This window comes from Oncorhynchus clarkii, unplaced genomic scaffold (genome assembly GCF_045791955.1).
Source record: "Oncorhynchus clarkii lewisi isolate Uvic-CL-2024 unplaced genomic scaffold, UVic_Ocla_1.0 unplaced_contig_5882_pilon_pilon, whole genome shotgun sequence".
NCBI lineage: Eukaryota > Metazoa > Chordata > Actinopteri > Salmoniformes > Salmonidae > Oncorhynchus > Oncorhynchus clarkii.
Window position 1 is genome coordinate 1 of NW_027258862.1, and position 25,594 is coordinate 25,594.

Sequence of the window (25,594 nt, forward strand, 5' to 3'; positions counted from 1 at the left end):
AGCAGTACTGTAGTGTGGAGAGATATTCTGATTAGAACTAGATCACACCTGGAACATGACAGCAGTACTGTAGTGTGGAGAGACATTCTGATTAGAACTAGATTACACCTGGAACATGACAGCAGTACTGTAGTGTGGAGAGACATTCTGATTAGAACTAGATCACACCTGGAACATGACAGCAGTACTGTAGTGTGGAGAGATATTCTGATTAGAACTAGATCACACCTGGAACATGACAACAGTACTGTAGTGTGGAGAGACATTCTGAAAAACAGCTTCTATCTCAAGGCCATCAGACTGTTAAACAGCCACCACTAACACTGAGTGGCTGCTGCCAACACACTGACACTGACTCAACTCCAGCCACTTTAATAATGGGAATTGATGGGAAATGTAAATATATCACTAGCCACTTTAAACAATGCTACCTTATATAAATGTTACTTACCCTACATGATTCATCTCATTAGCATACGTATATACTGTACTCTATATCATCGACGGTATCCTTATGTAATACATGTATCACTAGCCACTTTATATTATGCCATGACAACAGTACTGTAGTGTGGAGAGATATTCTGATTAGAACTAGATCACACCTGGAACATGACAGCAGTACTGTAGTGTGGATAGACATTCTACTTCTAGTGATGGCTGGAACAAAAGCCTCACCTTGCCCTTGTTCTTGGCCGAGGTCTGTCCCACCAGAGAGGCGTGGTAGATGAGACCATATTTGGGCGTGTCTCTGCGCGTCTTCAGGGCTCTGAACAGGGCCTTCTCTGCTCCCAGGATCTGGACTGTGGAGGCCGGGTGCTTGGCCAGGTTCAACAGGGACCCTGTCAGAGAGAACCAGAGCATTTAGGAGCAGTTTGGGCGTTTCCAGCTGCCTACTACAGGTGTCCAGGTAAAAGGTTTTAATTCAAGCTCAGATGAGGTAGTGACTGAAAAGCATCAGGTTTCAGGATTGTGACATAGTCATCATAATCACTGCTTGTTTTGTGTTGTGAATGATTCCTGCTGGTGTGATTGGCCGTTAGATCATGACTCACCAGCATGTGAGATGAGCCGTGCCCCTACCAGTTCCCCCACCATGACAGTCAGGTTGGGAGCGATAGCCATCATCCTGTTCTTCAGATAGTCGTACAGTTGGGTGCGGTACTCTGTAATCTCTATCACCTGGTCACACAGGTGCATGATGTTGCCGATGTCCTCCTCTGACACCTCTGTTCCCATGGAGATCTCTGCAGCCAGTTTGACCTCTGCCTCCACCTCCTCGGGGAGATGCTCAGACAGGTCGGTGGTTGCCACGTTGGTACGAGCGCCTATCTTCCGGACACTCTTGCAGTAGGCCAGGTTGTCAGTGATGATCTTCCCCACCTCAGGGAAGTGCCAGCCGTACCACTCCCTACAGCGCATGATGTAGTTGTTGAGCTCCTTGTCCAGGTCATCCAGCAGAGCTGCACAGATCAAAACACTAGTTACCCCTGTTACTGAGCTACAGCCCATAATACTAGCTACACCTGTTACTGAGCTACAGCCCATAATACTAGTTACCCCTGTTACTGAGCTACAGACCATAATACTAGTTACACCTGTTACTGAGCTACAGATCAAAACACTAGTTACCCCTGTTACTGAGCTACAGCCCATAATACTAGCTACACCTGTTACTGAGCTACAGCCCATAATACTAGTTACACCTGTTACTGAGCTATAGCCCATAATACTAGTTACCCCTGTTACTGAGCTACAGACCATAATACTAGTTACACCTGTTACTGAGCTACAGCCCATAATACTAGTTACCCCTGCTACAGACCATAATACTAGTTACCCCTGCTACAGACCATACCACTAGTTACCCCTGCTACAGACCATAACACTAGTTACCCCTGTTACTGAGCTACAGACCATAATACTAGTTACACCTGTTACTGAGCTACAGACCATAAAACTAGTTACACCTGTTACTGAGCTACAGACCATAATACTAGTTACACCTGTTACTGAGCTACAGACCATAACACTAGTTACCCCTGCTACAGACCATAACACTAGTCACCCCTGTTACTGAGCTACAGACCATAATACTAGTTACCCCTGCTACAGACCATAACACTAGTTACCCCTGCTACAGACCATAATACTAGTTACCCCTGCTACAGACCATAATACTAGTTACACCTGTTACTGGGCTACAGCCCATAATACTAGTTACCCCGGTTACTGAGCTACAGACCATAACACTAGTTACCCCGGTTACCGAGCTACAGACCATAATACTAGTCACGCCTGTCTACAGACCATAATACTAGTCACGCCTGTCTACAGACCATAATACTAGTCACACCTGTCTACAGACCATAATACTAGTCACACCTGTCTACAGACCATAATACTAGTCACACCTGTCTACAGACCATAATACTAGTCACACCTGTCTACAGACCATAATACTAGTCACACCTGTCTACAGACCACAATACTAGTCACGCCTGTCTACAGACCATAATACTAGTCACGCCTGTCTACAGACCACAATACTAGTCACACCTGTCTACAGACCACAATACTAGTCACGCCTGTCTACAGACCACAATACTAGTCACGCCTGTCTACAGACCACAATACTAGTCACGCCTGTCTACAGACCATAATACTAGTCACGCCTGTCTACAGATAATCAAGTGTTTTGTGTTTCATTTGTCTGTATAAAAGTGTCCTTGTTTTATATTGTCCCTTTACATGGACAGAGTAAGACAGGGATGAGCAACAGGCTTCCACTGGCCCACCTCCTGTAGGCCCGCGGACCCACATCCCTCTACTGGGGAGAGAACTCACTTCATTGGCCTGTCAGCATTTTACTGTGTTATTGTTAAGTTAACCGCTCGACTAATTTATCAATCACAGTAGTCGAATTACCGACCAGGGCCCATTGATCAGTCATCTTAAACTGCACTAATGTGCCTACAGTCTATAGCAGAATTGTAGGAAATGAACGCTAAAAGTTCAATTCTCTTCACTGTCACGCGAGGGGGCCGCTAAAATGTTTTGCTTGCAAGGTGGGGGGGTACTGATGTGAGATGTGTTGCGGCCCCCACCCCCATCAAAGATGCCCATCCCTGGTCTAAGAGGAGGTACTTACAGATAGCTTGAACGATCATGGTATCCACTTTGTCAGGGCTGAACTTCAGCTTGTAGCGGGACAAACTGAGGAAACAGAAACAGGTCAGGATCTGCCATAGCAGCCTTTCAGTTCTTCTATGAATACGACAGAGGGAGGTGCTGCCTCAGGGGTAGTGACGAATGCTGAGGAAATCCACACGAGGTTTCAGACAGCATGATATAATCATCGGCAACACACACACTACATATTGATGCGAGTAAATTATAAAGGCTTGTAATGTTTGTAATGTCTTTTGTTATAAGACTAGTTGGCGTCATTTAATGGGATCCTAATAAATCCAGAACACCAAGCGTTGTCTGAGTTCCACCCTACCTGTGAGCCAGTCCCAGAGACATGGCGCTGATCTCCCGGGGGGGCAGCCCAGTGATCAGGGACTCCATCTGTGTCCTGATGCCTCTCATCAGCTCTGCCACCGCAGGGCTGTGGACACAGCTCAGGTTCAACTTCTCCTTGATGACGCCCCCCAGCTTAGCGTCGCTGATGGCCAGCTGTTCATGAGCTTCTTTAGCCACCACTTTCTTCAGGACCTTCTTCAGACTCTTCCCCATCTTCCCTTCCGTCATGGCCGTGGCCGCTGGACATAGGAGAGATACGGTTACAACATGAGGACAGGAGAGACGTGTACACGCTACAGCACCCGGGAGTCTAGTTCTGTGAGCTCGTGTGGTCTACCACGTTGCGGCTGAGCCGTTGTTGCTCCTAGACGTCTCTACTTCACAATAACAGCGCTTAGTTAACCGGGACAACTCTAGTAAGGCAGAAATTTGGCAAAATGACTTGTTGGAATGGTGGCATCCTATGACTGTGCCACATTGGAAGTTACTGAGCTCTTCAGTACGGCCATTCTATTGCCAATATAAATATATATATATATTTCACTTATATTAAACCAGGTAGGCCAGTTGAGAACAAGTTCTCATTTGCAACTGCGACCTGGCCAAGATAAAGCATAGCAATTTGACACATACAGAGTTACACATGGAATATACAAAACAGTCAATAGAAAAAGTATATATACAGTGAGTGCAATGAAGTAAGATAAGGGAGGTACGGCAATAAATGGGCCATGGTGTCAAAGCAATTACAATATAGCGATTAAACACTGGAATGGTGGATGTGCAGAAGATGAATGTGCAATTAGAAGTACTGGGGTGCAAAGGAGCAAGATAAATAAATAAATACAGTATGGGGATGAGGTAGGTAGATGGGCTGTTTACAGATGGGCTATGTTCAGGTGCAGTGATCTGCTCTGACGGCAATGTTTGTCTATTGAGATTGCATGGCCGTGTGCTCGATTTGATAAACCTGTCCGCAGCGGATGTGGCTAAAATAGCCGAATCCGCTAATTTGACAGGGTGTCCACATACACTACATATACAAACGACTGTTATAGTTCCAACATTTAGACACAGGACATTAGTAATATGCATTTATTCATAGACTCAACATTGTTAGGGGGTGAGTTCAACAACCGGCTGCTGTCAGTGTTTGTTATGATGGTTAAGGTTAGCTGTGGTCTCAGTGGTAGTGAGGAATACTGCTGAACACCTAAAGGCTTCTGCCAAACAGTTGGGAATAGTTAGTGCTTAAGAAAAAAGCAGCGTGTTTGTTTGGTCTTCGGTCAGGTGTTTGTGCACACTTCAACGATACTCGTTTTCCATGCACATTTTCAAATTCATAAATACTGCACCTAACAGCTTACGTAGATTTAAAATTGTAAAAATAAAAGGGGGAAAATGATATTTCTTGAGCCATCTTCAATTATTTCTGACTAGTTTGAGGAAGTGTATACTGGCTATGGCTTCTCAAGTTGGACAAACACTACAATTGTCACTTTTCTAATTTTTCAAGCAACGGTCTTTTAATTAAGGGAGTATGCGAACACGCTGTTGGTTCACCTAGCTGAAGCATGCAGAAGCCTTGACTGACAGCCCTTGTGCACTAACTGGTAAACTATAGTGAGCAACAACAGGAGAGGTGAAAGTATTCTGTCTACCTGCCAAGGCCTCTGTTGTGTCCTGGAATTTCTCAAAGTGCTTCAACTTCACTCTGGAAGGAGAAATAGTGGCGACATGTTATTTGTCAACTCCAGAAACATGTTCCTTATGCTGATAATGTGTAATACTACTGTTCATTGACAACGTATTCCCCTCGAATCTAAACACTCCTCTCTCCAGACATGGGGCCAAAACTCACACTTTGTTGGCCTTCTCCGGAGTTTCGAACTCCTTCCATAAACTGTCCACCTCTTGGAGCTTTGACTCATCGAGGACCTGAAACAAAAAAAGGTTTATAGTCCTATCAAGTACACGGGCATACCATACATTAATTGCATTAACTCAACTCGGTTTACATGTGTTGTCATTAAAACCCGTCAGTAATATGGGACAAGAAAGCCAGCACGCGTTCCCTCCAAAGTACCACGCACCAGTTATGCTAACTTGGAAGAGAAGCCTATTTGAAATGTTGGGTAAACATTGGCAACAAATAAAGTATTTAACTTCGAAAATAGAACGGGTTCAAATAGTTGCATAATTACAAAAGCCAAGTCCAAGGTAGCAAAGTATCTGTATATCCAGCAGATCTAGGTAACTTGCCACATGCAACGTGGTTGCTTAACTGCAGCGTGTTGAATGAGAAGGCCTCGTTGCGGTAAAGGTTTGCATGCGAGAACTACCACGACGACCTAAATAGAGAAGCCATGTGTACTATAAACAATGTTAAACAGGTCTTGACATTGAAATACTTTGTATTTTAATACAATATCTAGCTACTCCAGGAAAACAACGTATTTAGCTAGCTACACCGCGAACCTCGGTTCAATTATTGAAAATTGTCATGCACCCATCTAAAATTATTAGAATTTAGAATATAACTTCAGCTAAATACTCACTTTAAATATTGCATAACCCGCAGCGGTTTCAAATAAAACAAGCATCTCTGACGCCTTTTCACCAAGTTTAAACCCGAAACAAACTTATCTCCTAGAAAGCCTTCGCTAATCGCAGTTCCAACTGGAATGTGTTCCACGCGGTGATCTGTGTGCCTCACCCGGAAGCACGTCCTCTCTCTAACATCGCGAGAAGTGGCAGAGTGAACTATTTGGAGACAAACAAATCCGACGAGAACATTTTGGTCGCGAACCGCGTACACGTATTTTGCAGTTGTTATCGCGCTTATGTTCCTAGCGCCAACAGTGCATGTGCCATACAGTAAAACCTTGCAGTACAAAACGATACACGCAAATCCCCCCAAAATAAGCCAGGAATTAATCCAAAATAAAAAACTTATATATAAAAGTTTACTGTCACACACCAGTTAGTTGTTTTACAGGGTCAGCTATGGTAGTACGGAGCCCCTTGAGCAAATTAAGGTTAAATGCCTTGCTCAAGGGCACATACTTTTTTTTACCTTGGAGGCTTGGGTATTCAAAACCGGGAACTTTCTGTTACTGGCCCAACATTAACCACTAGGCTACCTAGACAGAAATGTAAATATATATATAAGAATCTCTGGATTAACTATATAATGTTAGCTAAACGTAGTAAATAATAAATTGGCCACATTTTTTAAATGGACCATTCTGTGAACTGTCTTGTACAATTTTAAATTGACACAATACCTGTTAGCCAAGTTGTCAGCGAGAGATGCCATGCAGGAGCTTCCAGGCATTGGCAGTTTTGCATTATGTCTGTTTTGATGATAATTAGTATTTTCGAATCTGAGAGTAAATTGAGACTAATATATTGATAAAAATCACCTTGTCCAAGAAACACAGCCCTTATTTTAAGTGTTTCTAAAATCCCCAATGGGAAAAATGAATGGTGGAAAACCCATTGGAACCATTTCCCTCTTTGACCGTTAGGTTTTATGGGTGTAATGACACCTCTACAGTGGGGCTCTATGGGATGAACCAGGACTAGAATACAGTATTTACATATGAAACTTCTCAACGGCTGGCCATGCCTTCCTCCTGGCTACTCCAACCTCGCCTTTCCTTCCAGTTCTCTGCTGCCTGCGACTGGAACGAATTGCAAAAATCTCTGAAGTTGGAGACTTTTATCTCCCTCACCAACTTTAAACATCTGCTATCTGAGCAGCTAACAGATCGCTGCAGCTGTACATAGTCTATCGGTAAATAGCCCACCCAATCTACCTACCTCATCCCCATACTGTTTTTATTTGATTTACATTTCTGCTCTTTTGCACACCAGTATCTCTACCTGCACATGTTCATCTGATCATTTAATACTCCAGTGTTAATTTAATACTCCATAATTACAATCTGCTAAATTGTAATTATTCACTCCTATGGCCTATTTATTGCCTACCTCCTCATACCTTTTGCACACAATGTATAAAGATTCTTTTTTTTCTACTATGTTATTGACTTGTTTATTGTTTACTCCATGTGTAACTCTGTGTTGTCTGTTCACACTGCTATGCTTTATCTTGGCCAGGTCGCAGTTGCAAATGAGAACTTGTTCTCAACTAGCCTACCTGGTTAAATAAAGGTGTTCTCAACTAGCCTACCTGGTTAAATAAAGGTGTTCTCAACTAGCCTACCTGGTTAAATAAAGGTGTTCTCAACTAGCCTACCTGGTTAAATAAAGGTGTTCTCAACTAGCCTACCTGGTTAAATAAAGGTGTTCTCAACTAGCCTACCTGGTTAAATAAAGGTGTTCTCAACTAGCCTACCTGGTTAAATAAAGGTGTTCTCAACTAGCCTACCTGGTTAAATAAAGGTGTTCTCAACTAGCCTACCTGGTTAAATAAAGGTGTTCTCAACTAGCCTACCTGGTTAAATAAAGGTGTTCTCAACTAGCCTACCTGGTTAAATAAAGGTGTTCTCAACTAGCCTACCTGGTTAAATAAAGGTGTTCTCAACTGGCCTACCTGGTTAAATAAAGGTGTTCTCAACTAGCCTACCTGGTTAAATAAAGGCGAAATAAAATAAAAAGTGGGTAAAACGGTATGTAAATCTTATTAAAGAGACCAGTGTACAATCACTATGTACATAGGGCAGATATAATTCTACATGAGTTAGTTTTCATAAACTACACGAGTTATGGTACATTTTCATTATGCCTAAATCGTTGTTACTTCAAATAATGATATTATTGAATTGTTTTTGGTTTTTGTAAACGAGCGGATATGACGTTCAGTCTGGTGAACACGCTTTGCAGATGTAAACTTGTGGCGTTCATATGCCAGTCGGAACTAGGAAACTCAGAAATGTCCGACTTGCTGACTGGTTGAAAGCGGCACGTGTACATAAGTACAACCAATACTTGCATATTCGGAAATTTCAGTGTTTCCTTGTTACGACTATCACGTGAACGCGGCAACGGGAGCAGAAACACACATGTGTTGTAGCGGTTCTTATTATACCTCCGCGGTCGTAGCTGGACAAACATTTATACAAACGAATTTAATCCACAAAACATTGAAGAAGAGGCGCCACCTACATCATGAATGATTTTGGAAGCTACCCTCCGCCGAACTTTGTCTCTCCTCCTCCGGGTTCGATGGTGAGTCCGCCAACGTTCCTTCCACCTCCGAGCAACTTCCAGCCCGGTATGTGGAACTGGTACGAGCCACCGTCCGAGCCGTGGAGATACAACGGCCAGGGAGAACACTGGAACTGCGGCCCCGGACCAGGTCGACCCAGAGGCTCATATGGTGAGTATTATACTAACTAGGAGAGTTATGGTTCTAGCAGCGGCCTGGTAAAGAGGCTTCTTTGCACGGTCCCTAGGTTGACACGTGCCTGGCTGAGAGCCCCTGGTGGACTACTATGACCTATACCAATCAGGTCTGTTGAAGTAAACCCTCATGACGCCATTTAGTGGGGTAGGTCAGTAGGGCTGACCAAGCTTGGCCCCGTGTAATGTACATCTATCATTTGGGCAGAGGGGATGCTGGTTCACGTCTGGGTTGAACCAGTATCTGGGCAGAGGGGATGCTGGTTCACGTCTGTGTTGAACCAGTATCTGGGCAGAGGAGATGCTGGTTCACGTCTGGGTTGAACCAGTATCTGGTCAGAGGAGATGCTGGTTCACGTCTGGGTTGAACCAGTATCTGGGCAGAGGAGATCCTGCATCATTATTAACAGAACAGAAGTGTCAGATTGGTGATGACTGAACTGTACCCAGCAGTAGGTCGGCAAGTCATAATATTGTTGTTTTGACCTTTGACCCACAGGCCAGAACTTCCATCGTGGACACGGAGGCGGAAGGCAGGACTATGGTCGTCCCAACAACCATGGGAAAAAGGTAGTAAATCCACCATCAAACCAAAAGCCAGGTCTCTGATATATATGTTTTATTTTATTGCACCTTTATTTAACCAGCTAGGCCAGTTGAGAACAAGTTCTCATTTGCAACTAAGACCTGGCCAAGATAACGCAAAGCAGTGTGACACCAACAACAACACAGAGTTACACATGGAATAAACAATAAACAAGCCATTAACACAGGTAACTGCAAAAATAATGATAACACTTGAGTAAATGAGGGATACAAAGTACACCGAGTGTATAAAACATGAAGAACTCTTCTCTAATATTGAGTTGCAACCCCCTACCCCCCCTCCCCCCTCAGAACAGCCTCAGTTGGTCAAAAGCGTTCCACAGGGATGCTGACCCATGTTGACTCCAATGCTACCCATAGATGTCAAGTTGGGTGGTGGACAGTTCTTTAAATACACAGGAACCTGTGCCAACCTGTGCGCCTGGCACTGACTATTTTGTCTTGCCCGTTCACCCTCTGAAAAGCACACATACACAATCCATGTCTCAAGGCTTAAAAATCCTCCTTTAACCCATCTCCTCCCCTTCATGGATGGTGGTACACAGACACACTGTGGCCCCTCATGATGATTTGTTTGTTTGTGTCCCCCATCAGTTGGCCATCCCCGTCTTAGACAGTGTAACACTCCAATAGGGTGACTGACTGATTTGACTTTAATGGGTTCAAATGTTTTGTTTTCTTTCCAGCAGAAAAATAAAAAAGAACCAGAGTTTTCACATTTCTGTGACCCGTGTGACCGAGGATTCAAAAACCAAGACAAGTATGACCAACATGTCTCTGAACATGTCAAGGTAACTGATTCTCATGATCAAATTATTCTGATTTGACATGAGGTGATGAACCGAATGTAATGACATCATACTAGGTCATCAGGGTTCCAAGCTTCAAATCAAATTCTATTAGTCACATGAGCCTAATACAACAGTACTTTACAATACCTTACAGTGAAATGCTTACTTAAGAGCCCCTAACCAACAATGCAGTTAAAAAAAATAATATACAAATAAGAAATATAAGTAACAAGTAATTAAAGAGCAGCAGTAAAATAACAATAGTGAGACTATATACAGGGGGGTACCGGTACAGTCAATGTGCGGGGGCACCGGTTAGTTGAGGTAATGTGTAGGTAAAGTTATTAAAGTGACTATGCATAGATGATAACAGAGTAGCAGTTGTCTGGGTAGCCATTTGATTAGGTGTTCAGGAGTCTTATGGCTTGGGGGTAGAAGCAGTTTAGAAACCTCTTGGACCTAGACTTGGTGCTCTGGTACCGCTGGCCGTGCGGTATCAGAGAGAACAGGCTATGACTAGGGTGACTGGAGTCTTTGACAATTTGTAGGGCCTTCCTCTGACACCGCCTGGTATAGAGGTCCTGGGTGGCAGGGAGCTTGGCCTCGGTGATGTACTGAGCCGTACTCACAACCCTCTGTAGTGCGTTGCGGTCGGAGGCCGAGCAGTTGCCATACCAGGCAGTGATTCAGCCAGTCAGGATGCTCTCGATGGTGCAGCTGAAGAACCTTTTGAGGATCTAAGGACCAATGCCAAATCCTTTGTCTCCTGATGGGGAATAGGTTTTGTCGTGCCCTCTTCATGACTGTCTTGGTGTGCTTGAACCATGTTATTTTGTTGGTGATGTGGACACCAAGGAACTTGAAGTTCTCAACCTGTTCCACTGCAGCCCCATCGATGAGAACGGGGGTGTGCTCGGTCCTCTTTTTCCTGTAGTCCACAATGATCTCAGTTGTCTTGATCATGTTGAGAGAGACGTTGTTGTCCTGGCACCACACGGCCAGGTCTCTGACCTCCCTATAGGCTGTCTCGTAATTGTCGGTGATCCGGCATCCCGCTGTTGTGTCATCTGCAAATGTAATGATGGTGTTGGAGTCGTGCCTGGCCGTGCAGTCACGAGGGAACAGAGAGTACAGGAGGGGGCCGAGCACGCACCCCTTAGGGTCCCCTGTGTTGAGGGTCAGCGTGGCAGATGTGTTGTTACCTACCCTCGCCACCTTTTGCGGCCCGTCAGGAAGTCCAGGATCCAGTTGCAGAGGGAGGTGTTTAGTCCCAGGGTCCTTAGTTTAGTGATGAGCTTTGAGGGCACTATGGTGTTGAATGCTGAGCTGTAGTCAATGAATAGCATTCTCACATAGGTGTTCCTCTAGTCCAGGTGGGAAAGGGTAGCGTGGAGTGCAAAAGAGATTGCATAATTTGTGGATCTGTTGGGGTGGTATGCAAATTGGAGTGGGTCTAGGGTTTCTGGGATAATGGTGTTGATGTGATCCATGACCAGCCTTTCAAAGCATTTCATGGCTACAGACGTGACTGCTACGGGTCGGTAGTCATTTAGGAGGTTACCTTAGTGTTCTTGGGCACAGGGTCTATGGTGGTCTGCTTGAAACATGTTGGTATTACAGACTCGGACAGGGAGAGCTTGAAAATGTCTGTGAAGACACTTGCCAGTTGGCCAGCGCATGCTCGCAGCACACATCCTGGTAATCCGTCTGGCCCTGCGGCCTTGTGAATGTTGACCTGTTTTAAGGTCTTACTCACATCGGCTGCGGAGAGCGTGATCAGTCTTCCAGAACAGCTGGTGTTCTCATGCATGTTTCGGTCTTATTTGCCTCGAAGCGAGCATAGAACTAGTTTAGCTCATGTCACTGGGCAGGTCTCGGCTGTGCTTCCCTTTTGTAGTCTGTAATGGTTTGCAAGCTCTGCCACATCTGACGAGTGTCAGAGCCAGTGTAGTATGATTTGATCTTAGTCCTGTATTGAAGATTTGCCTGTTTTGATGGTTCGTCGGAGGGCATAGCGAAATTTCTTATAAGCTTCCGGGTTAGAGTCCTGCTCCTTTGAAAGTGTTAGCTCTAGACTTTAGCTCAGTGCGGATGTTGCCTGTAATCCATGGCTTCTGGTTGGGGTATGTACATACGGTCACTGTGGGGACATCGACATCAATGCACATGTTGATGAAGCCAATGACTGATGTGGTGTACTCCTCAATTCCATCGGAGGAATCCCGGAACATATTCGAGTCTGGTAGCAAAACAGTCCTGCAGTTTAACATCTGCGTCATCTGACCACTTTTTATTTTATTGATCTAGTTACTGGTGCTTACTGTTTTAATTTGAGCAAGAATCAGGAGAATAGAATTATGGTCAGATTTGCCAAATGGAGGGCGAGGGAGAGCTGTATGTGTCTCTGTGTGTGGAGTACAGGTGGTCCGGAGTTTTTAATGTGTATTTATTTATTCCAGTTCCCTGCCGGTGCATCGTGTAACCAGCCACGCCTCTGTTCTATCCTGCCGGTGCATCGTATAACCAGCCACGCCTCTGTTCTATCCTGCCGGTGCATCGTATAACCAGCCACGCCTCTGTTCTATCCTGCCGGTGCATCGTGTAACCAGCCACGCCTCTGTTCTGTCCTGCCGGTGCATCGTGTAACCAGCCACGCCTCTGTTCTATCCTGCCGGTGCATCGTATAACCAGCCACGCCTCTGTTTTATCCTGCCGGTGCATCGTATAACCAGCCTCTGTTCTGTCCTGCCGGTGCATCGTATAACCAGCCACGCCTCTGTTCTATCCTGCTGGTGCATCGTATAACCAGCCACGCCTCTGTTCTATCCTGCCGGTGCATCGTATAACCAGCCACGCCTCTGTTCTATCCTGCCGGTGCATCGTATAACCAGCCACGCCTCTGTTCTGTCCTGCCGGTGCATCGTATAACCAGCCACGCCTCTGTTCTGTCCTGCCGGTGCATCGTATAACCAGCCACGCCTCTGTTCTATCCTGCCGGTGCATCGTATAACCAGCCACGCCTCTGTTCTGTCCTGCCGGTGCATCGTATAACCAGCCACGCCTCTGTTCTATCCTGCCGGTGCATCGTATAACCAGCCAGCTGTATGTTGATAGTGTCATCGTTCAGCCAAGTCTCTGTGAAACATAACATATAACAGTTTTAAATGTCCTTTTGGTAGTTTAATTTTTTGCGTAACTCGCCGATTTTATTGTCCAAAGATTTCAAGTTTGCTGGCAGAATGGAAGGAAGTGGGGGTTTATTCGATCGCCTATGCATTTTCAGAAGGCTGTCCGACCCCTTTTCTCCGCCTCCTCTTCACACAAATCACAGGGATCTGGGCCTGTTCCAGAGAAAGCAGTTCCGTTGTTGGTCTACCTTCAGTAAAACAGGCAAAGCATTGTGTTAGTCAACCTTCAGTAAAACAGGCAAAGCATTGTGTTAGTCAACCTTTAGTAAAACAGGCAAAGCATTGTGTTAGTCAACCTTCAGTAAAACAGGCAAAGCATTGTGTTAGTCAACATTCAGTAAAACAGGCAAAGCATTGTGTTAGTCAACCTTCAGTAAAACAGGCAAAGCATTGTGTTAGTCAATCTTCAGTAAAACAGGCAAAGCATTGTGTTAGTCAACCTTCAGTAAAAGAGACTTCTGTTTTATAGTGCTCAGTTGAAGACTGCAGCTTCACTGCTCATGAGAAGCTGGTCAACATTCACTGGAAAAATGTAAGTAGACCGCCAGCCTCAGCTATTACCCATCAACCCCTCATCTATATAGAACCAAGCATTAACCTCTTCCTGTATATTCATTTTATTTTATTTAACTAGGCAAGTCGGGTTAAGAACAAATTCTTATTTCCCATGACGGCCTAGCAAAAGGCCTCCTGCGGGGACTGGGGCCTGGGATTAAAAATCAATACAATATAAATATAGGACAAAACACACATCACAACAAGAGAGACAACAATACATAAAGTGAGACCTAAGACGACAACATATCAAGGCAGCAACACAACATGGTAGCAACACAACATGGTACAAACATTATTGGGCACAGTCAACAGCACAAATGTCAAGAAGGTAGAGACAACACATCACACAAAGCAGCCACAACTCAGCAAGAGTGTTGCTTCTATACATGAATAGCAATACCCTAACTCCTCCTGTCTGGAACCACGTGTTTAACCTCCTCCTGTCTGGAACCGCGTGTTTAACCTCCTCCTCCTGTCTGGAACCACGTGTTTAACCTCCTCCTCCTGTCTGGAACCACGTGTTTAACCTCCTCCTCCTGTCTGGAACCGCGTGTTTAACCTCCTCCTCCTCCTCCTGTCTGGAACCACGTGTTTAACCTCCTCCTCCTCCTCCTCCTGTCTGGAACCGCGTGTTTAACCTCCTCCTCCTGTCTGGAACCGCGTGTTTAACCTCCTCCTCCTCCTCCTGTCTGGAACCGCGTGTTTAACCTCCTCCTCCTCCTCCTGTCTGGAACCGCGTGTTTAACCTCCTCCTCCTCCTCCTGTCTGGAACCGCGTGTTTAACCTCCTCCTCCTCCTCCTGTCTGGAACCGCGTGTTTAACCTCCTCCTCCTGTCTGGAACCGCGTGTTTAACCTCCTCCTCCTCCTGTCTGGAACCGTGTGTTTAACCTCCTCCTCCTCCTGTCTGGAACCGCGTGTTTAACCTCCTCCTCCTGTCTGGAACCGCGTAATTAACCTCCTCCTCCTGTCTGGAACCGCGTAATTAACCACCTCCTCCTGTCTGGAACCGCGTGTTTAACCTCCTCCTCCTGTCTGGAACCGCGTGTTTAACCTCCTCCTCCTGTCTGGAACCGCGTGTTTAACCTCCTCCTCCTGTCTGGAACCGCGTGTTTAACCTCCTCCTCCTGTCTGGAACCGCGTGTTTAACCTCCTCCTCCTGTCTGGAACCGCGTGTTTAACCACCTCCTGTCTGGAACCGCGTGTTTAACCTCCTCCTGTCTGGAACCGCGTGTTTAACCTCCTCCCGTCTGGAACCGCGCGTTTAACCTCCTCCCGTCTGGAACCGCGTGTTTAACCTCCTCCTCCTGTCTGGAACCGCGTGTTTAACCTCCTCCTCCTGTCTGGAACCGCGTGTTTAACCTCCTCCTCCTGTCTGGAACCGCGTGTTTAACCTCCTCCTCCTGTCTGGAACCGCGTGTTTAACCTCCTCCTCCTCCTCCTGTCTGGAACCGCGTGTTTAACCACCTCCTCCTGTCTGGAACCGCGTGTTTAACCTCCTCCTCCTGTCTGGAACCGCGTGTTTAACCTCCTCCTCCTCCTGTCTGGAACTGCGTGTTTAACCTCCTCCTCCTCCTGTCTGGAACCGCGTGTTTAACCTCCTCCTCCTGTACCGTCTCCTATAGAACCGTGTGTGTAACCTCCTCCTGTACCGTCTCCTATAGAACCGTGTGTGTAACCTCCTCCTGTACCATCTCCTATAGAACCGTGTGTGTAACCTCCTCCTGTACCGTCTCCTATAGAACCATGCCCCAGGGGCAAAGAGAATCAAGCTGGACACTCCAGACGAGATTTCTAAATGGAGAGAGGAGAGGCGCAGGTCAGTACTGTAGTATGTTTTTAAACATACATCCAGTCACTCATCAGCAATGCTTTTGTTTGCTCAATTTCTCTTGAAATGACTACTTCTGGATTAGATCTGATTCTGTGGTCCATATGAACAATGTGCTGTTACCACCAGTATCGGGGCCTAATATTAACACCTGCCAAATTTGGGTAGATTCTGGCAGTAGTAAGATGTCTATTTTACCATCCATGTGGACCGGTACCCCCTGTATATAGCCTCCACATTGACTCTGTACCCCCTGTATATAGCCTCCACATTGACTCTGTATCCCCTGTATATAGCCTCCACATTGACTCTGTACCGGTACCCCCTGTATATAGCCTCCACATTGACTCTGTACCGGTACCCCCTGTATATCGCCTCCACATTGACTCTGTACCGGTACCCCCTGTATAGATAAGAGGTTGACCGATTTAATTAGGGCCGATTTCAAGCTTTCATAACAATCGGTAATCTGCATTTTTGGATGCCGATTATATTGCAATCCACGAGGAAACTGCGCTGCAGGCTGACCATCTGTTACGTGAGGGCAAGGAGCCATGGGCAGTTGCTAGCTAGCATTAAACTTATCTTTGATTTGTTTTTTTAGAATCTTATCATAATCACTAGTTAACTACACATGGTTGATGATATTACTATTTTAACTAGCTTGTCTTGCATTGCACATAATCAATGCGGTGCCTGAAACTGTGTCACTTCTCTTGCGTTCAGTGTAAGCAGAGTCGGGGTATATGCAGCAGTTTGGGCCGCCTGGCTCGTTGCCAACTGTGTGGAAACCGTTTCTTCCTAACAAAGACCCTAATTCATTTGCCAGAATTGTACATAATTATGACATAACATTGAAGGTTGTGCAATGTAACAGCAATATCTAGACTTAGGGTTGCCACCCGTCTGATAAAATACAGAACGGTTCCGTATTTCATTGAAATAATAAACGTTTAGTTTTCGAAATTCTAGTTTCCGTATTCGACCATATTAATGACTTAAGGCTCATATAGTTCTGTGTTTATTACATTATAATTAAGTCTATTATTTGATAGAGCAGTCTGACTGAGCGGTGGTAGGCAGCAACAGGCTCGTAAGCATTCATTCAAACCACACTTTCCTCCGTTTGCCAGCAGCTCTTCGCTGTGCTTGAAGTACAGCGCTGTTTATTATTATTTTTTTTTTAACCAGGTAGGCCAGTTGAGAACACCTTTATTTAACCAGGTAGGCCAGTTGAGAACACCTTTATTTAACCAGGTAGGCTAGTTGAGAACACCTTTATTTAACCAGGTAGGCCAGTTGAGAACACCTTTATTTAACCAGGTAGGCTAGTTGAGAACAAGTTCTCATTTGCAACTGCGACCTGGCCAAGATAAAGCAAAGCAGTGTGAACAGACAACACAGAGTTACACATGGAGTAAACAATTAACAAGTCAATAATACAGTAGAAAAAAGGAGAGTCTATCTATATACATTGTGTGCAAACGGCATGAGGTAGGCGAATAATTAAAATTTTGCAGATTAACACTGGAGTGATAAATGATCAGATGGTCATGTACAGGTAGAGATATTGGTGTGCAAAAGAGCAGAAAAGTAAATAAATAAAAACAGTATGGGGATGAGGTAGGTAAAATTGGGTGGGCTATTTACCGATAGACTATGTACAGCTGCAGCGATTGGTTAGCTGCTCAGATAGCAGATGTTTGAAGTTGGTGAGGGAGATAAAAGTCTCCAACTTCAGCGATTTTTGCAATTCGTTCCAGACACAGGCAGCAGAGAACTGGAACGAAAGGCGGCCAAATGAGGTGTTGGCTTTAGGGACGATTAGTGAGATACACCTGCTGGAGCGCGTGTTACGGGTGGGTGTTGCCATCGTGACCAGTGAACTGAGATAAGGCGGAGCTTTACCTAGCATGCACTTGTAGATGACCTGGAGCCAGTGGGTCTGGCGACGAATATCTATGACTTCAAGCCCATCAACTCCCGAGGCTGGCAGTACTATAGTGCCTATAAGAACATCCAATAGTCAAAGGTCTATGAAATACAAATGGTATAGAGAGAAATAGTCCTATAAAAACTACAACCTAAAACTTCTTAACTGGGAATATTGAAGACTCATGTTTTAAGGAACCACCAGCTTTCATATGTTCTCATGTTCTGAGCAAGGAACTTAAACGTTAGCTTTTTTACATGGCACAGACCACTTTTACTTTCTTCTCCAACACTTTGTTTTTTCATTATTTAAACCAAATTGAACATGTTTCATTATTTATTTGAGACTAAATTGTGTTTTATTTATGTATTATACTAAGTTAAAATAAGTGTTCATTCAGTATTGTTGTAATTGTCATTATTACAAATATATAAACAAAAATCGTCGGATTTTAATCGGTATCGGCTTTTTGTGGTCCTCCAATCGGTATCAGCTTTTTGTGGTCCTCCAATCGGTATCAGCTTTTTGTGGTCCTCCAAAAATCATAATCGTCCGACCTCTTATAGAGCCTCGCTTGTTATTTTACTGCTGCTGTTTCATTATTTGTTCCTTTTATTTTCTATTTCCGTATCTATTTTGTACTTACAAATAAGTGTTATTTATTTTCTTAAAGCTGTTGGTTAAGGGCTTGTAAGTCAGCATTTCACTAAGGTCGACACCTGTTGTATTCGGTGCATGTGACAAATAAAATAGAATTTGACATGCGGCAATGTTGATGACAACAACGCTGTTTCCACTTTGCTTTTTAATATTAATCCACTAGCCTTCTGTAATTACACTATTAGCTAATGCTAATTGCTACCTAGCTAACAAATGTACTGAGTCCAAGCAAACGTAACGAGCAAATACAGCCTGATAATACCAGTGATGGTGTAGAACTAAATCTGCATGTTTTTTTGTGCAACAGTAACTTCTAAATCAGAGGAATTCACGAAGCTTCATGAAGTAGGTAAGAGAGAACATTCAATGTAGCCAAATATTATAGAGTCTCCTAGGAAACACTTGTCAACACTTTGGTTCCTACCCTGTCACAGTAACTCCTCCCTGGCATTTTCATTTGTTATATCAAACACTGTATTCGACGTGCCCACTATTATATTCTAACTATAAAATTTGAATAATCATTCTATTTCCATGATTCCAACAGTTCACCCAAGTGTTATGCTCTAAATCACAAGTCAAATTGCAATTTCAACATTTGGTTAAAAATAAGGCCTAGATTGTTTGCCCATATCATGCAGCCCTACGTGGCGTTGTGGAAATTCTCCAATTAGTGCAGAATTTCTTGACCAGTATAAAACAATCAGAATAGAGAAAGACCCATTGATATCACTTAGACTGTACAGTATGTGTTGCCACCCTGGGGTCATGTACAGTAGGTGTTGCCATGACCCCAGGGGTGGCAACACCAACTGTGGGTAGACATTCAGAGACTTGTCCCAAAGCCACTCCTGCGTTGTCTTGGCTGTGTGCTTAGTGTCGTTGTCTTGTTGGAAGGTGAACCTTCGCCCCAATTTGAGGTCCTGAGCGTTCTGGAGCAGGTTTTCAGCAAGGATCTATCTGTACTTTGCTCCGTTCATCTTTCCCTCGATCCTGATTAGTCTCCCGGTCTCTGCCGCTAAAAAACATCCCCACAGCATGATGCTGCCACCACCATGCTTCACCGTAGGGTGTGATGTGATGCTTGGCATTCAGACCAAAGAGTTCAATCTTGGTTTCATCAGACCAGAGAATCTTGTTTCTCATGGTCTGAGAGTCTTTAGGTGGTTTTTGGAAAACTCCCAAACGGGCTGTCATGTGCCTTTTACTGAGGAGTGGCTTCCGTCTGGCCACTCTACCAGAAAGGCCTGATTGGTGGAGTGCTGCAGAGATGGTTTACCTTCTGGAAGGTTCTCCCATCTCCACAGAGGAACTCTGGAGCTCTGTCAGTGACCATCTGGTTTTTAGTCACCTCCCTGACCAAGGCCCTTCTCCCCCGACTGCTCAGTTTGGCCGGGCGGCCAGCTCTTGGAAGAGACTTGGTGGTTCCAAACTTCTTCCATTTAAGAATGATGGAGGCACTGTGTTCTTGGGGACTTTCAAAGTTGCAGAATTTTTTGGGGGGTACAATTCCCCAGATCTGTGCCTCGACACAACCCTGTCTCGGAGAGATACGGACAATTCCTTTGACCTCATGGCTTGGTTTTTGCTCTGACATGCACTGTCAACTGTGGGACCTTATATAGACAGGTGTGTGTCTTTCCAAATCATGTCCAATCAATTGAAATTACCACAGATGGACTCCAAGTTGTAGAAACATCTCAACGATCAATGGAAACAGGATGCACCTGAGCTCAACTTTGAGTCTCAGAGCAAAGGGTCTGAATACTTATGTAAATTAGGTATTTCTGTTTATTTTTTATCGCAACACCTGTTTTCGCTTTATCCTTCAAGGGGTATTGTGTAGATTGCTTCTTTTTTTTAAATCAATTTTGTAACGTAACACGTGGTAAAATTCAAGGGGTCTGAATATTTTCCGAAAGTAGGGTGTTTTTGTTCCAGTTTGTGTAGCTGTCTATAGAAGCATATACAGTATAGGTGTTTTGTTAGCTTTAAGGGTATTTTTGTAGTGGTTATTTTTCAGGGGAGATCAGGTTATCATTCTCAATGGTGACCTGAGAACAAACAATTCAATATCATTCAGTAAAACAGACACAGCCGTTTCAGATTCACTACTTTTCAATAACACAAATTATTACAATCAACCAAAACACTCACAAACCAGAGTGAATCTATTCCTCATCGGCTTTCTAAACTACTGGAATTTTAGAGGTTCAGCTGACCAGCTGATAAGTGATGCATTGATGAGTATTAAACTTGTGTTCTCAGTCAACTTACCTGGTAAAATAAAAATGTGAACACTGCAGCCAAGAGTTTTAGAGTAATGGCTGCTGCATTCTGATAAATGGGAAGTCCCATAATGAGGGGCTGCAGGAACGTTGAGTGTCCAGCCGGCTTTCTGTTTAGGGAGAGGCCTGGTCTAGTTCTATAAAGCCTTGAATCTCAGCTTTACCAGCTCATCTGTCTGTCTTTTTTATTTTTTATATTTTTGCTAATCCAAAAGCCCAAATATTTATGGTTGGGAACCTGCTCAATGAGAGGACCATCACATAAATGTGTAAACCATCTGAAATATCTCAATGAGAAAATTAGAAAAAACAGGATGTATTTAGTTTTTTCCGCCGCATGAAGGACCAATTTCAAATCCACAAGGGCTTTCTGCAAGGTAACCGAATCTGATGCTCTAACAGCCTGGTCAGCAGCAGGGCCAATAGTGTTATCAGCATATAGATTAATGTTCGTTTTTTGCAGATATATTATTCATATAAATAGTAAAGAGGATGGGTCCCAAAATCAACCCTTGCGGGACACCTTTTAGTAATTTCAAGGTCACGTGACACTATCAGAAAGCACACATCAGAGCTTTGTCTCTGTCTGTACAGGAACTACCCGACCCTGGTGAACGTGGAGAAGAGGAGGAAGGTGATGGATGCCAGGGAGGAGACTGGAGCGGTGCTGGAAACCGCTCAGTTTGGGTACTTCTTCCTACATTTTCATTTGTTTTTATTGGTTGGTACAAGTTAGGTTACAAATACAACAGGATGATATTGTACTGATGCACAAGTTTCCTCCACGGAATAGTTGGGACCTATATTAGCTGAACTATTAAGGCCATGCTACAACATGCTGTGTGTTCTGTTGTCAGGAGGATGAGGGGTAGAGGTTGTGGACAGCGTGGTGGAAGGTTCCAGAGGGGCAGATGGGCCAGACCAGGTCCTCGTCAGTCAGAGAGACCACCACACCCCACTCAACCCCCCATGGAGAGGCCTCAAACCCTCACTCAGTACCCCAGGGAGGGAGACCCACTGGGGGCTCTTGCCAACAGCGACCCAGGTCAGTCAGTGATCCAGGAACCTGCCAGAGACACGTTTTTTTAAAGGTCCTAATGTCTGTTCCTGTATACACAACCCCTGTTGACTCTGACCCCTGCAGACTCTGATACAGAGGAGCCAGTCAGTGGAGGTGGGGTGACTGTGGCCCCTAAACAAATGACATCAGGGCTGGGATCTCTGATGGCCAGCTACGGCTCCATGACCGAGAGCGACAGTGACCAGGAACCACAAGGTGAGCTTTAAATGTCAGCTGTCTGTTTTCCCCGTATGGAGGCTTGTTTTCTCTGTGTGTGTGTGTGTGTGTGTGTGGAGGCAACAAACAGAAGACGTCGCCAATGATTCCACGGTTTTAGCTTCAATATTTTAACTTTCATTATATTTCGTTATTCAACACGTTGAGATGTAAAGTTAGTGGTGTCTCAGTCCTGCCCATCCAGAGGACCAGTCAGCTGCTGAAGGAGAACCAGGAAATGCTGAAGGCTCTGCCAGCCAAGCCCCAGAACAGTGCTTCATCTGGGGCTAAGAGACTCTACCCTGAGCCCCCCCAGGAACCACAGCCTGGGTCTGGTCCTCATAGACCTAGTCGGGGGAGAGGAAGAGGTGCGAGAGGAGGACGAAACAACATGGACACCCCCCAACAGCGCCGCGCCACTCTGCTTGAGATGGTAAGACACCGGGAAAGAGGCATCAAGGCACAACTGATTTTACAAATCGGTTGAGATAAAAGTTTAACATTTTCAAGTCTGTATTGTGAATGTAGGTAGCATTTTTTTCTACCTGCTGAATTGTTCTATGACCCCTGACCTTTACAGTTACTGGCCCCAGACATCCGCCATGAGAGGAACGTGCTCCTGCAGTGTGTTCGCTACATTGTCCGAAACAACTTCTTTGTACTGGAGGGTCAAACTCAGGACCAGGAGGGAACTCGGGGTAGAACGGTGATCTCAGATGACCCTAACCTTGACCTCCTGACACAGGAAGTGAGAGCAGATGATCTGAGGGCTCTACTCCCAGCTACCTCTGTGGTTGGTCCAGATGAAAAAGGTGACCAGGTGAGGTCATCACTAGAAGGTACCCAGAAACCACCAGTCTGTCAGGGACCTTCAGAGGTGGACATTTTGAATGGTGAAGATGTTCATCCTGAGGAGATGCCAGGTGCAGCCTCAAACCCTGATGTCATAACTCAGCTGAACTCTAACCCTGAGGTCCTGGGGACTGTGGCTGAGCAGTCTGTAGCCCAACAAGTGGGAGAAGACCAGAGCATGGAGGAGAACACACAGAGTGGGCCAGCCAGCTCACAGTCACATCCCCTCCATGAAACCCCAATGGACTTGGCTGTGAATGCTAATTATGGAGATGGTCACCCTGAAGACCACTCCCAGACCTCCATCCCCAACTATGATGATGAAGTCTGGGAGACCCAAGACCCCTGAAGTCACCCTGACCCTTCAATCAAGACTATCACCCTTAAATCAAGACTGTCACCCTAACCCTTAAATCAAGACTGTCACCCTAACCCTTAAATCAAGACTGTCACCCTAAAAGCAGATTTATTTACTCAAGCTCCGCATTGCCGTGCACCTCCAAATGTTGTAACCATGCAGAGCTCTGTATAGCTCCGTTTTTTACATAATTGGATGACTGTAGTTGGGGGCGGGACTTCCTGTATAAACACAAAATTCCTTCCTTCACAACAGCTCTGAAGTATGAATGCCCTGACTTCTGTAGAGGCCGTATCGCAGTAAATGCTGTACGGCCATATCGGATTGGCCATGCAGAGCCTGTAACCCTTAAATCAAGGCAGTCCCCTAGACCTTTCACCTTGTCTCTGATGTTGGCGAGTTATTTCCCTACAGTCATTTATGTTTTCATCTAAACATCAACTACCTCTGGCATTTTATTTGTACTCTTCTTTTTTCAACATGGAAATAAATGACTTGTTCTACTGTGGGAATATAACCCAGGAAATCGATAGTTCTTGGACCATCTTTGTCCTTTTTCGAATCAAATGTATTTGTCACATGCTCGTGTTTAGCTGATGTTATTGCGGGTGTAGCGAATGCATGTAAGCTATGTATCAGTCTTATGGCATGTGGATGGAAGCTGTTCAGGAGCCTGTTGGTGTCAGACTTGATACAACGGTACCACTTGCCCCGCGGAAGCAGAGACAAGTCTATGGCTTAGGTGGTTATAACGGTTCTGGATGGAGGGAGTTCGGCCCCAGTGATGTACTGGGCTGTCCTCACCACCACCTGATATAGAGGTTATGGATGGCAGGGAGCTGGGCCCCCGTGATGTACTGGGCTGTCCTCACCACCACCTGATATAGAGGTTCTGGATGGCAGGGAGCTCGGCCCCAGTGATGTACTGGGCTGTCCTCACCACCACCTGATATAGAGGTTCTGGATGGCAGGGAGCTCGGCCCCAGTGATGTACTGGGCTGTCCTCACCACCACCTGATATAGAGGTTCTGGATGGCAGGGAGCTCGGCCCCAGTGATGTACTGGGCTGGTCCGTAGCACAGATCACGAAGTCAGATAATTTTCACTCCATTCACATGCTTATCAGTTTGAGTCATACACGGGCTTGTCATGTTGTTATTTGAACAGGCCCTGGTCTACAGTGAAATAATCTAATTTCAGTCCTCCTTTATGATGATTATTTTTGTTCTATCTGTCGTAGCTCATTAGTACACCTTTGTGGTTGAAATGTATATCTATTGTGTGTCCTAGGATACAACAATTAATTGAACCCCTAACCCTGGTAACGGAGGACATCAGGTGGGTGTTGGGTAGAACCACTAGGTCCTGGAGAACAGGTAACGGAGGACATCAGGTGGGTGTTGGGTAGAACCACTAGGTCCTGGAGAACAGGTAACGGAGGACATCAGGTGGGTGTTGGGCAGAGCCCCTAGGTCCTGGAGAACAGGTAACGGAGGACATCGGATGGATCTGGGTGTTGGGTTGAACCCCCTAGGTCCTGGAGAACAAGAGCAGAGTTAGAGGTTAGGAGACGGACGTCAACAAGCAAACACACAGGTTACACTTTACTGGGAGAACATTTTGATGGATTAGTGCAGTGTTATAAATGGGAGATATTTACTTTTCAACACTGGGATGGTACAGCCTACCTCAAGCTGGTCCCCCTCTGACTCCGAGCACAGATAATCAGACTGATCTGAACTCACTGGTTCTGGTGGATGGGATACTTCCTGGGGAGCTCAGACAGTTGATGGTCCTCAAGTCATTTGGAGGTAAATTGAGGGACATTTTTATAAGCTCAGCATAACTACCATTTCTTTCTTTCTCAAATGTCAACCAAAGCTTAACACACTATCTATTGGGCTTCACTGAAGTGTAGGGCATCAGGGCTTTCAGTGGTCGACCGTCCAACTCCAGCATGTAAATCCTGGTGGGGCATAGGGGGGGGGGGGGACAGCTTTTAGATGCATGCCAGTGTTGACAAGGGGGGGCCACAAACTGTTAGGGACTACATCAATCTGTCCCAACACCTTACCACTGCTACACCTGACTATCAGCGGAGCCTTGTCTGGCAGCGAAACGGTTCATTCATGCTGTTGGATTCGTGGTAAACTTTGAACATTGAGATATTAAAGACATAATAGATCAGACGCATAGTGTATAAAAAGAGACTGGGTTTATGCCAGAAGGTAATGGGTCTCCGTAGAAAGACCGATGGCTTTGGAATGTGTTGGGTGGACGGGAGGAGATCACAGGATTGCTATAAGGGAAGTGGATGGACATCTGTGGATTAGGCAAAGGAAGGTTTGAGGTCAAGA

General features: G+C 45.2%; 2 protein-coding genes and 1 non-coding gene across 4 annotated transcripts; 1 reads left to right on the forward strand and 2 right to left on the reverse strand.

The window, feature by feature from the left end:
• Window positions 1-561: 561 nt before the first annotated feature.
• LOC139398825 (nucleolar protein 58-like) lies at window positions 562-6,279 on the reverse strand. The gene is made up of 7 exons (XM_071144603.1): window positions 6,087-6,279; window positions 5,390-5,466; window positions 5,190-5,242; window positions 3,506-3,767; window positions 3,152-3,216; window positions 1,056-1,463; window positions 562-842 (listed from the first exon to the last, which is right to left on the reverse strand). The coding sequence occupies exons 1-7, from the start codon at window positions 6,129-6,131 to the stop codon at window positions 595-597; spliced, it is 1,158 nt and encodes a 385-aa protein (XP_071000704.1). The 5' UTR covers window positions 6,132-6,279; the 3' UTR covers window positions 562-594.
• Window positions 925-1,002, reverse strand: LOC139398828 (small nucleolar RNA SNORD11B). Its single transcript, XR_011631657.1, has one exon. It is a non-coding gene; the product is annotated as a small nucleolar RNA SNORD11B (small nucleolar RNA).
• A 2,238-nt stretch (window positions 6,280-8,517) lies between the features above and the next one.
• LOC139398826 (FMR1-interacting protein NUFIP1-like) lies at window positions 8,518-23,767 on the forward strand. Of its 2 annotated transcripts, none has more exons than XM_071144604.1 (10): window positions 8,518-8,875; window positions 9,398-9,468; window positions 10,191-10,295; window positions 13,953-14,015; window positions 15,782-15,858; window positions 21,346-21,438; window positions 21,609-21,796; window positions 21,896-22,027; window positions 22,219-22,460; window positions 22,608-23,767. In XM_071144604.1, the coding sequence occupies exons 1-10, from the start codon at window positions 8,665-8,667 to the stop codon at window positions 23,226-23,228; spliced, it is 1,803 nt and encodes a 600-aa protein (XP_071000705.1). In that variant the 5' UTR covers window positions 8,518-8,664; the 3' UTR covers window positions 23,229-23,767. The 2 variants fall into 2 exon arrangements, with proteins under 2 accessions (XP_071000705.1, XP_071000708.1); XM_071144607.1 differs by having other exon boundaries at window positions 8,524-8,875; window positions 10,194-10,295.
• Window positions 23,768-25,594: the final 1,827 nt, after the last annotated feature.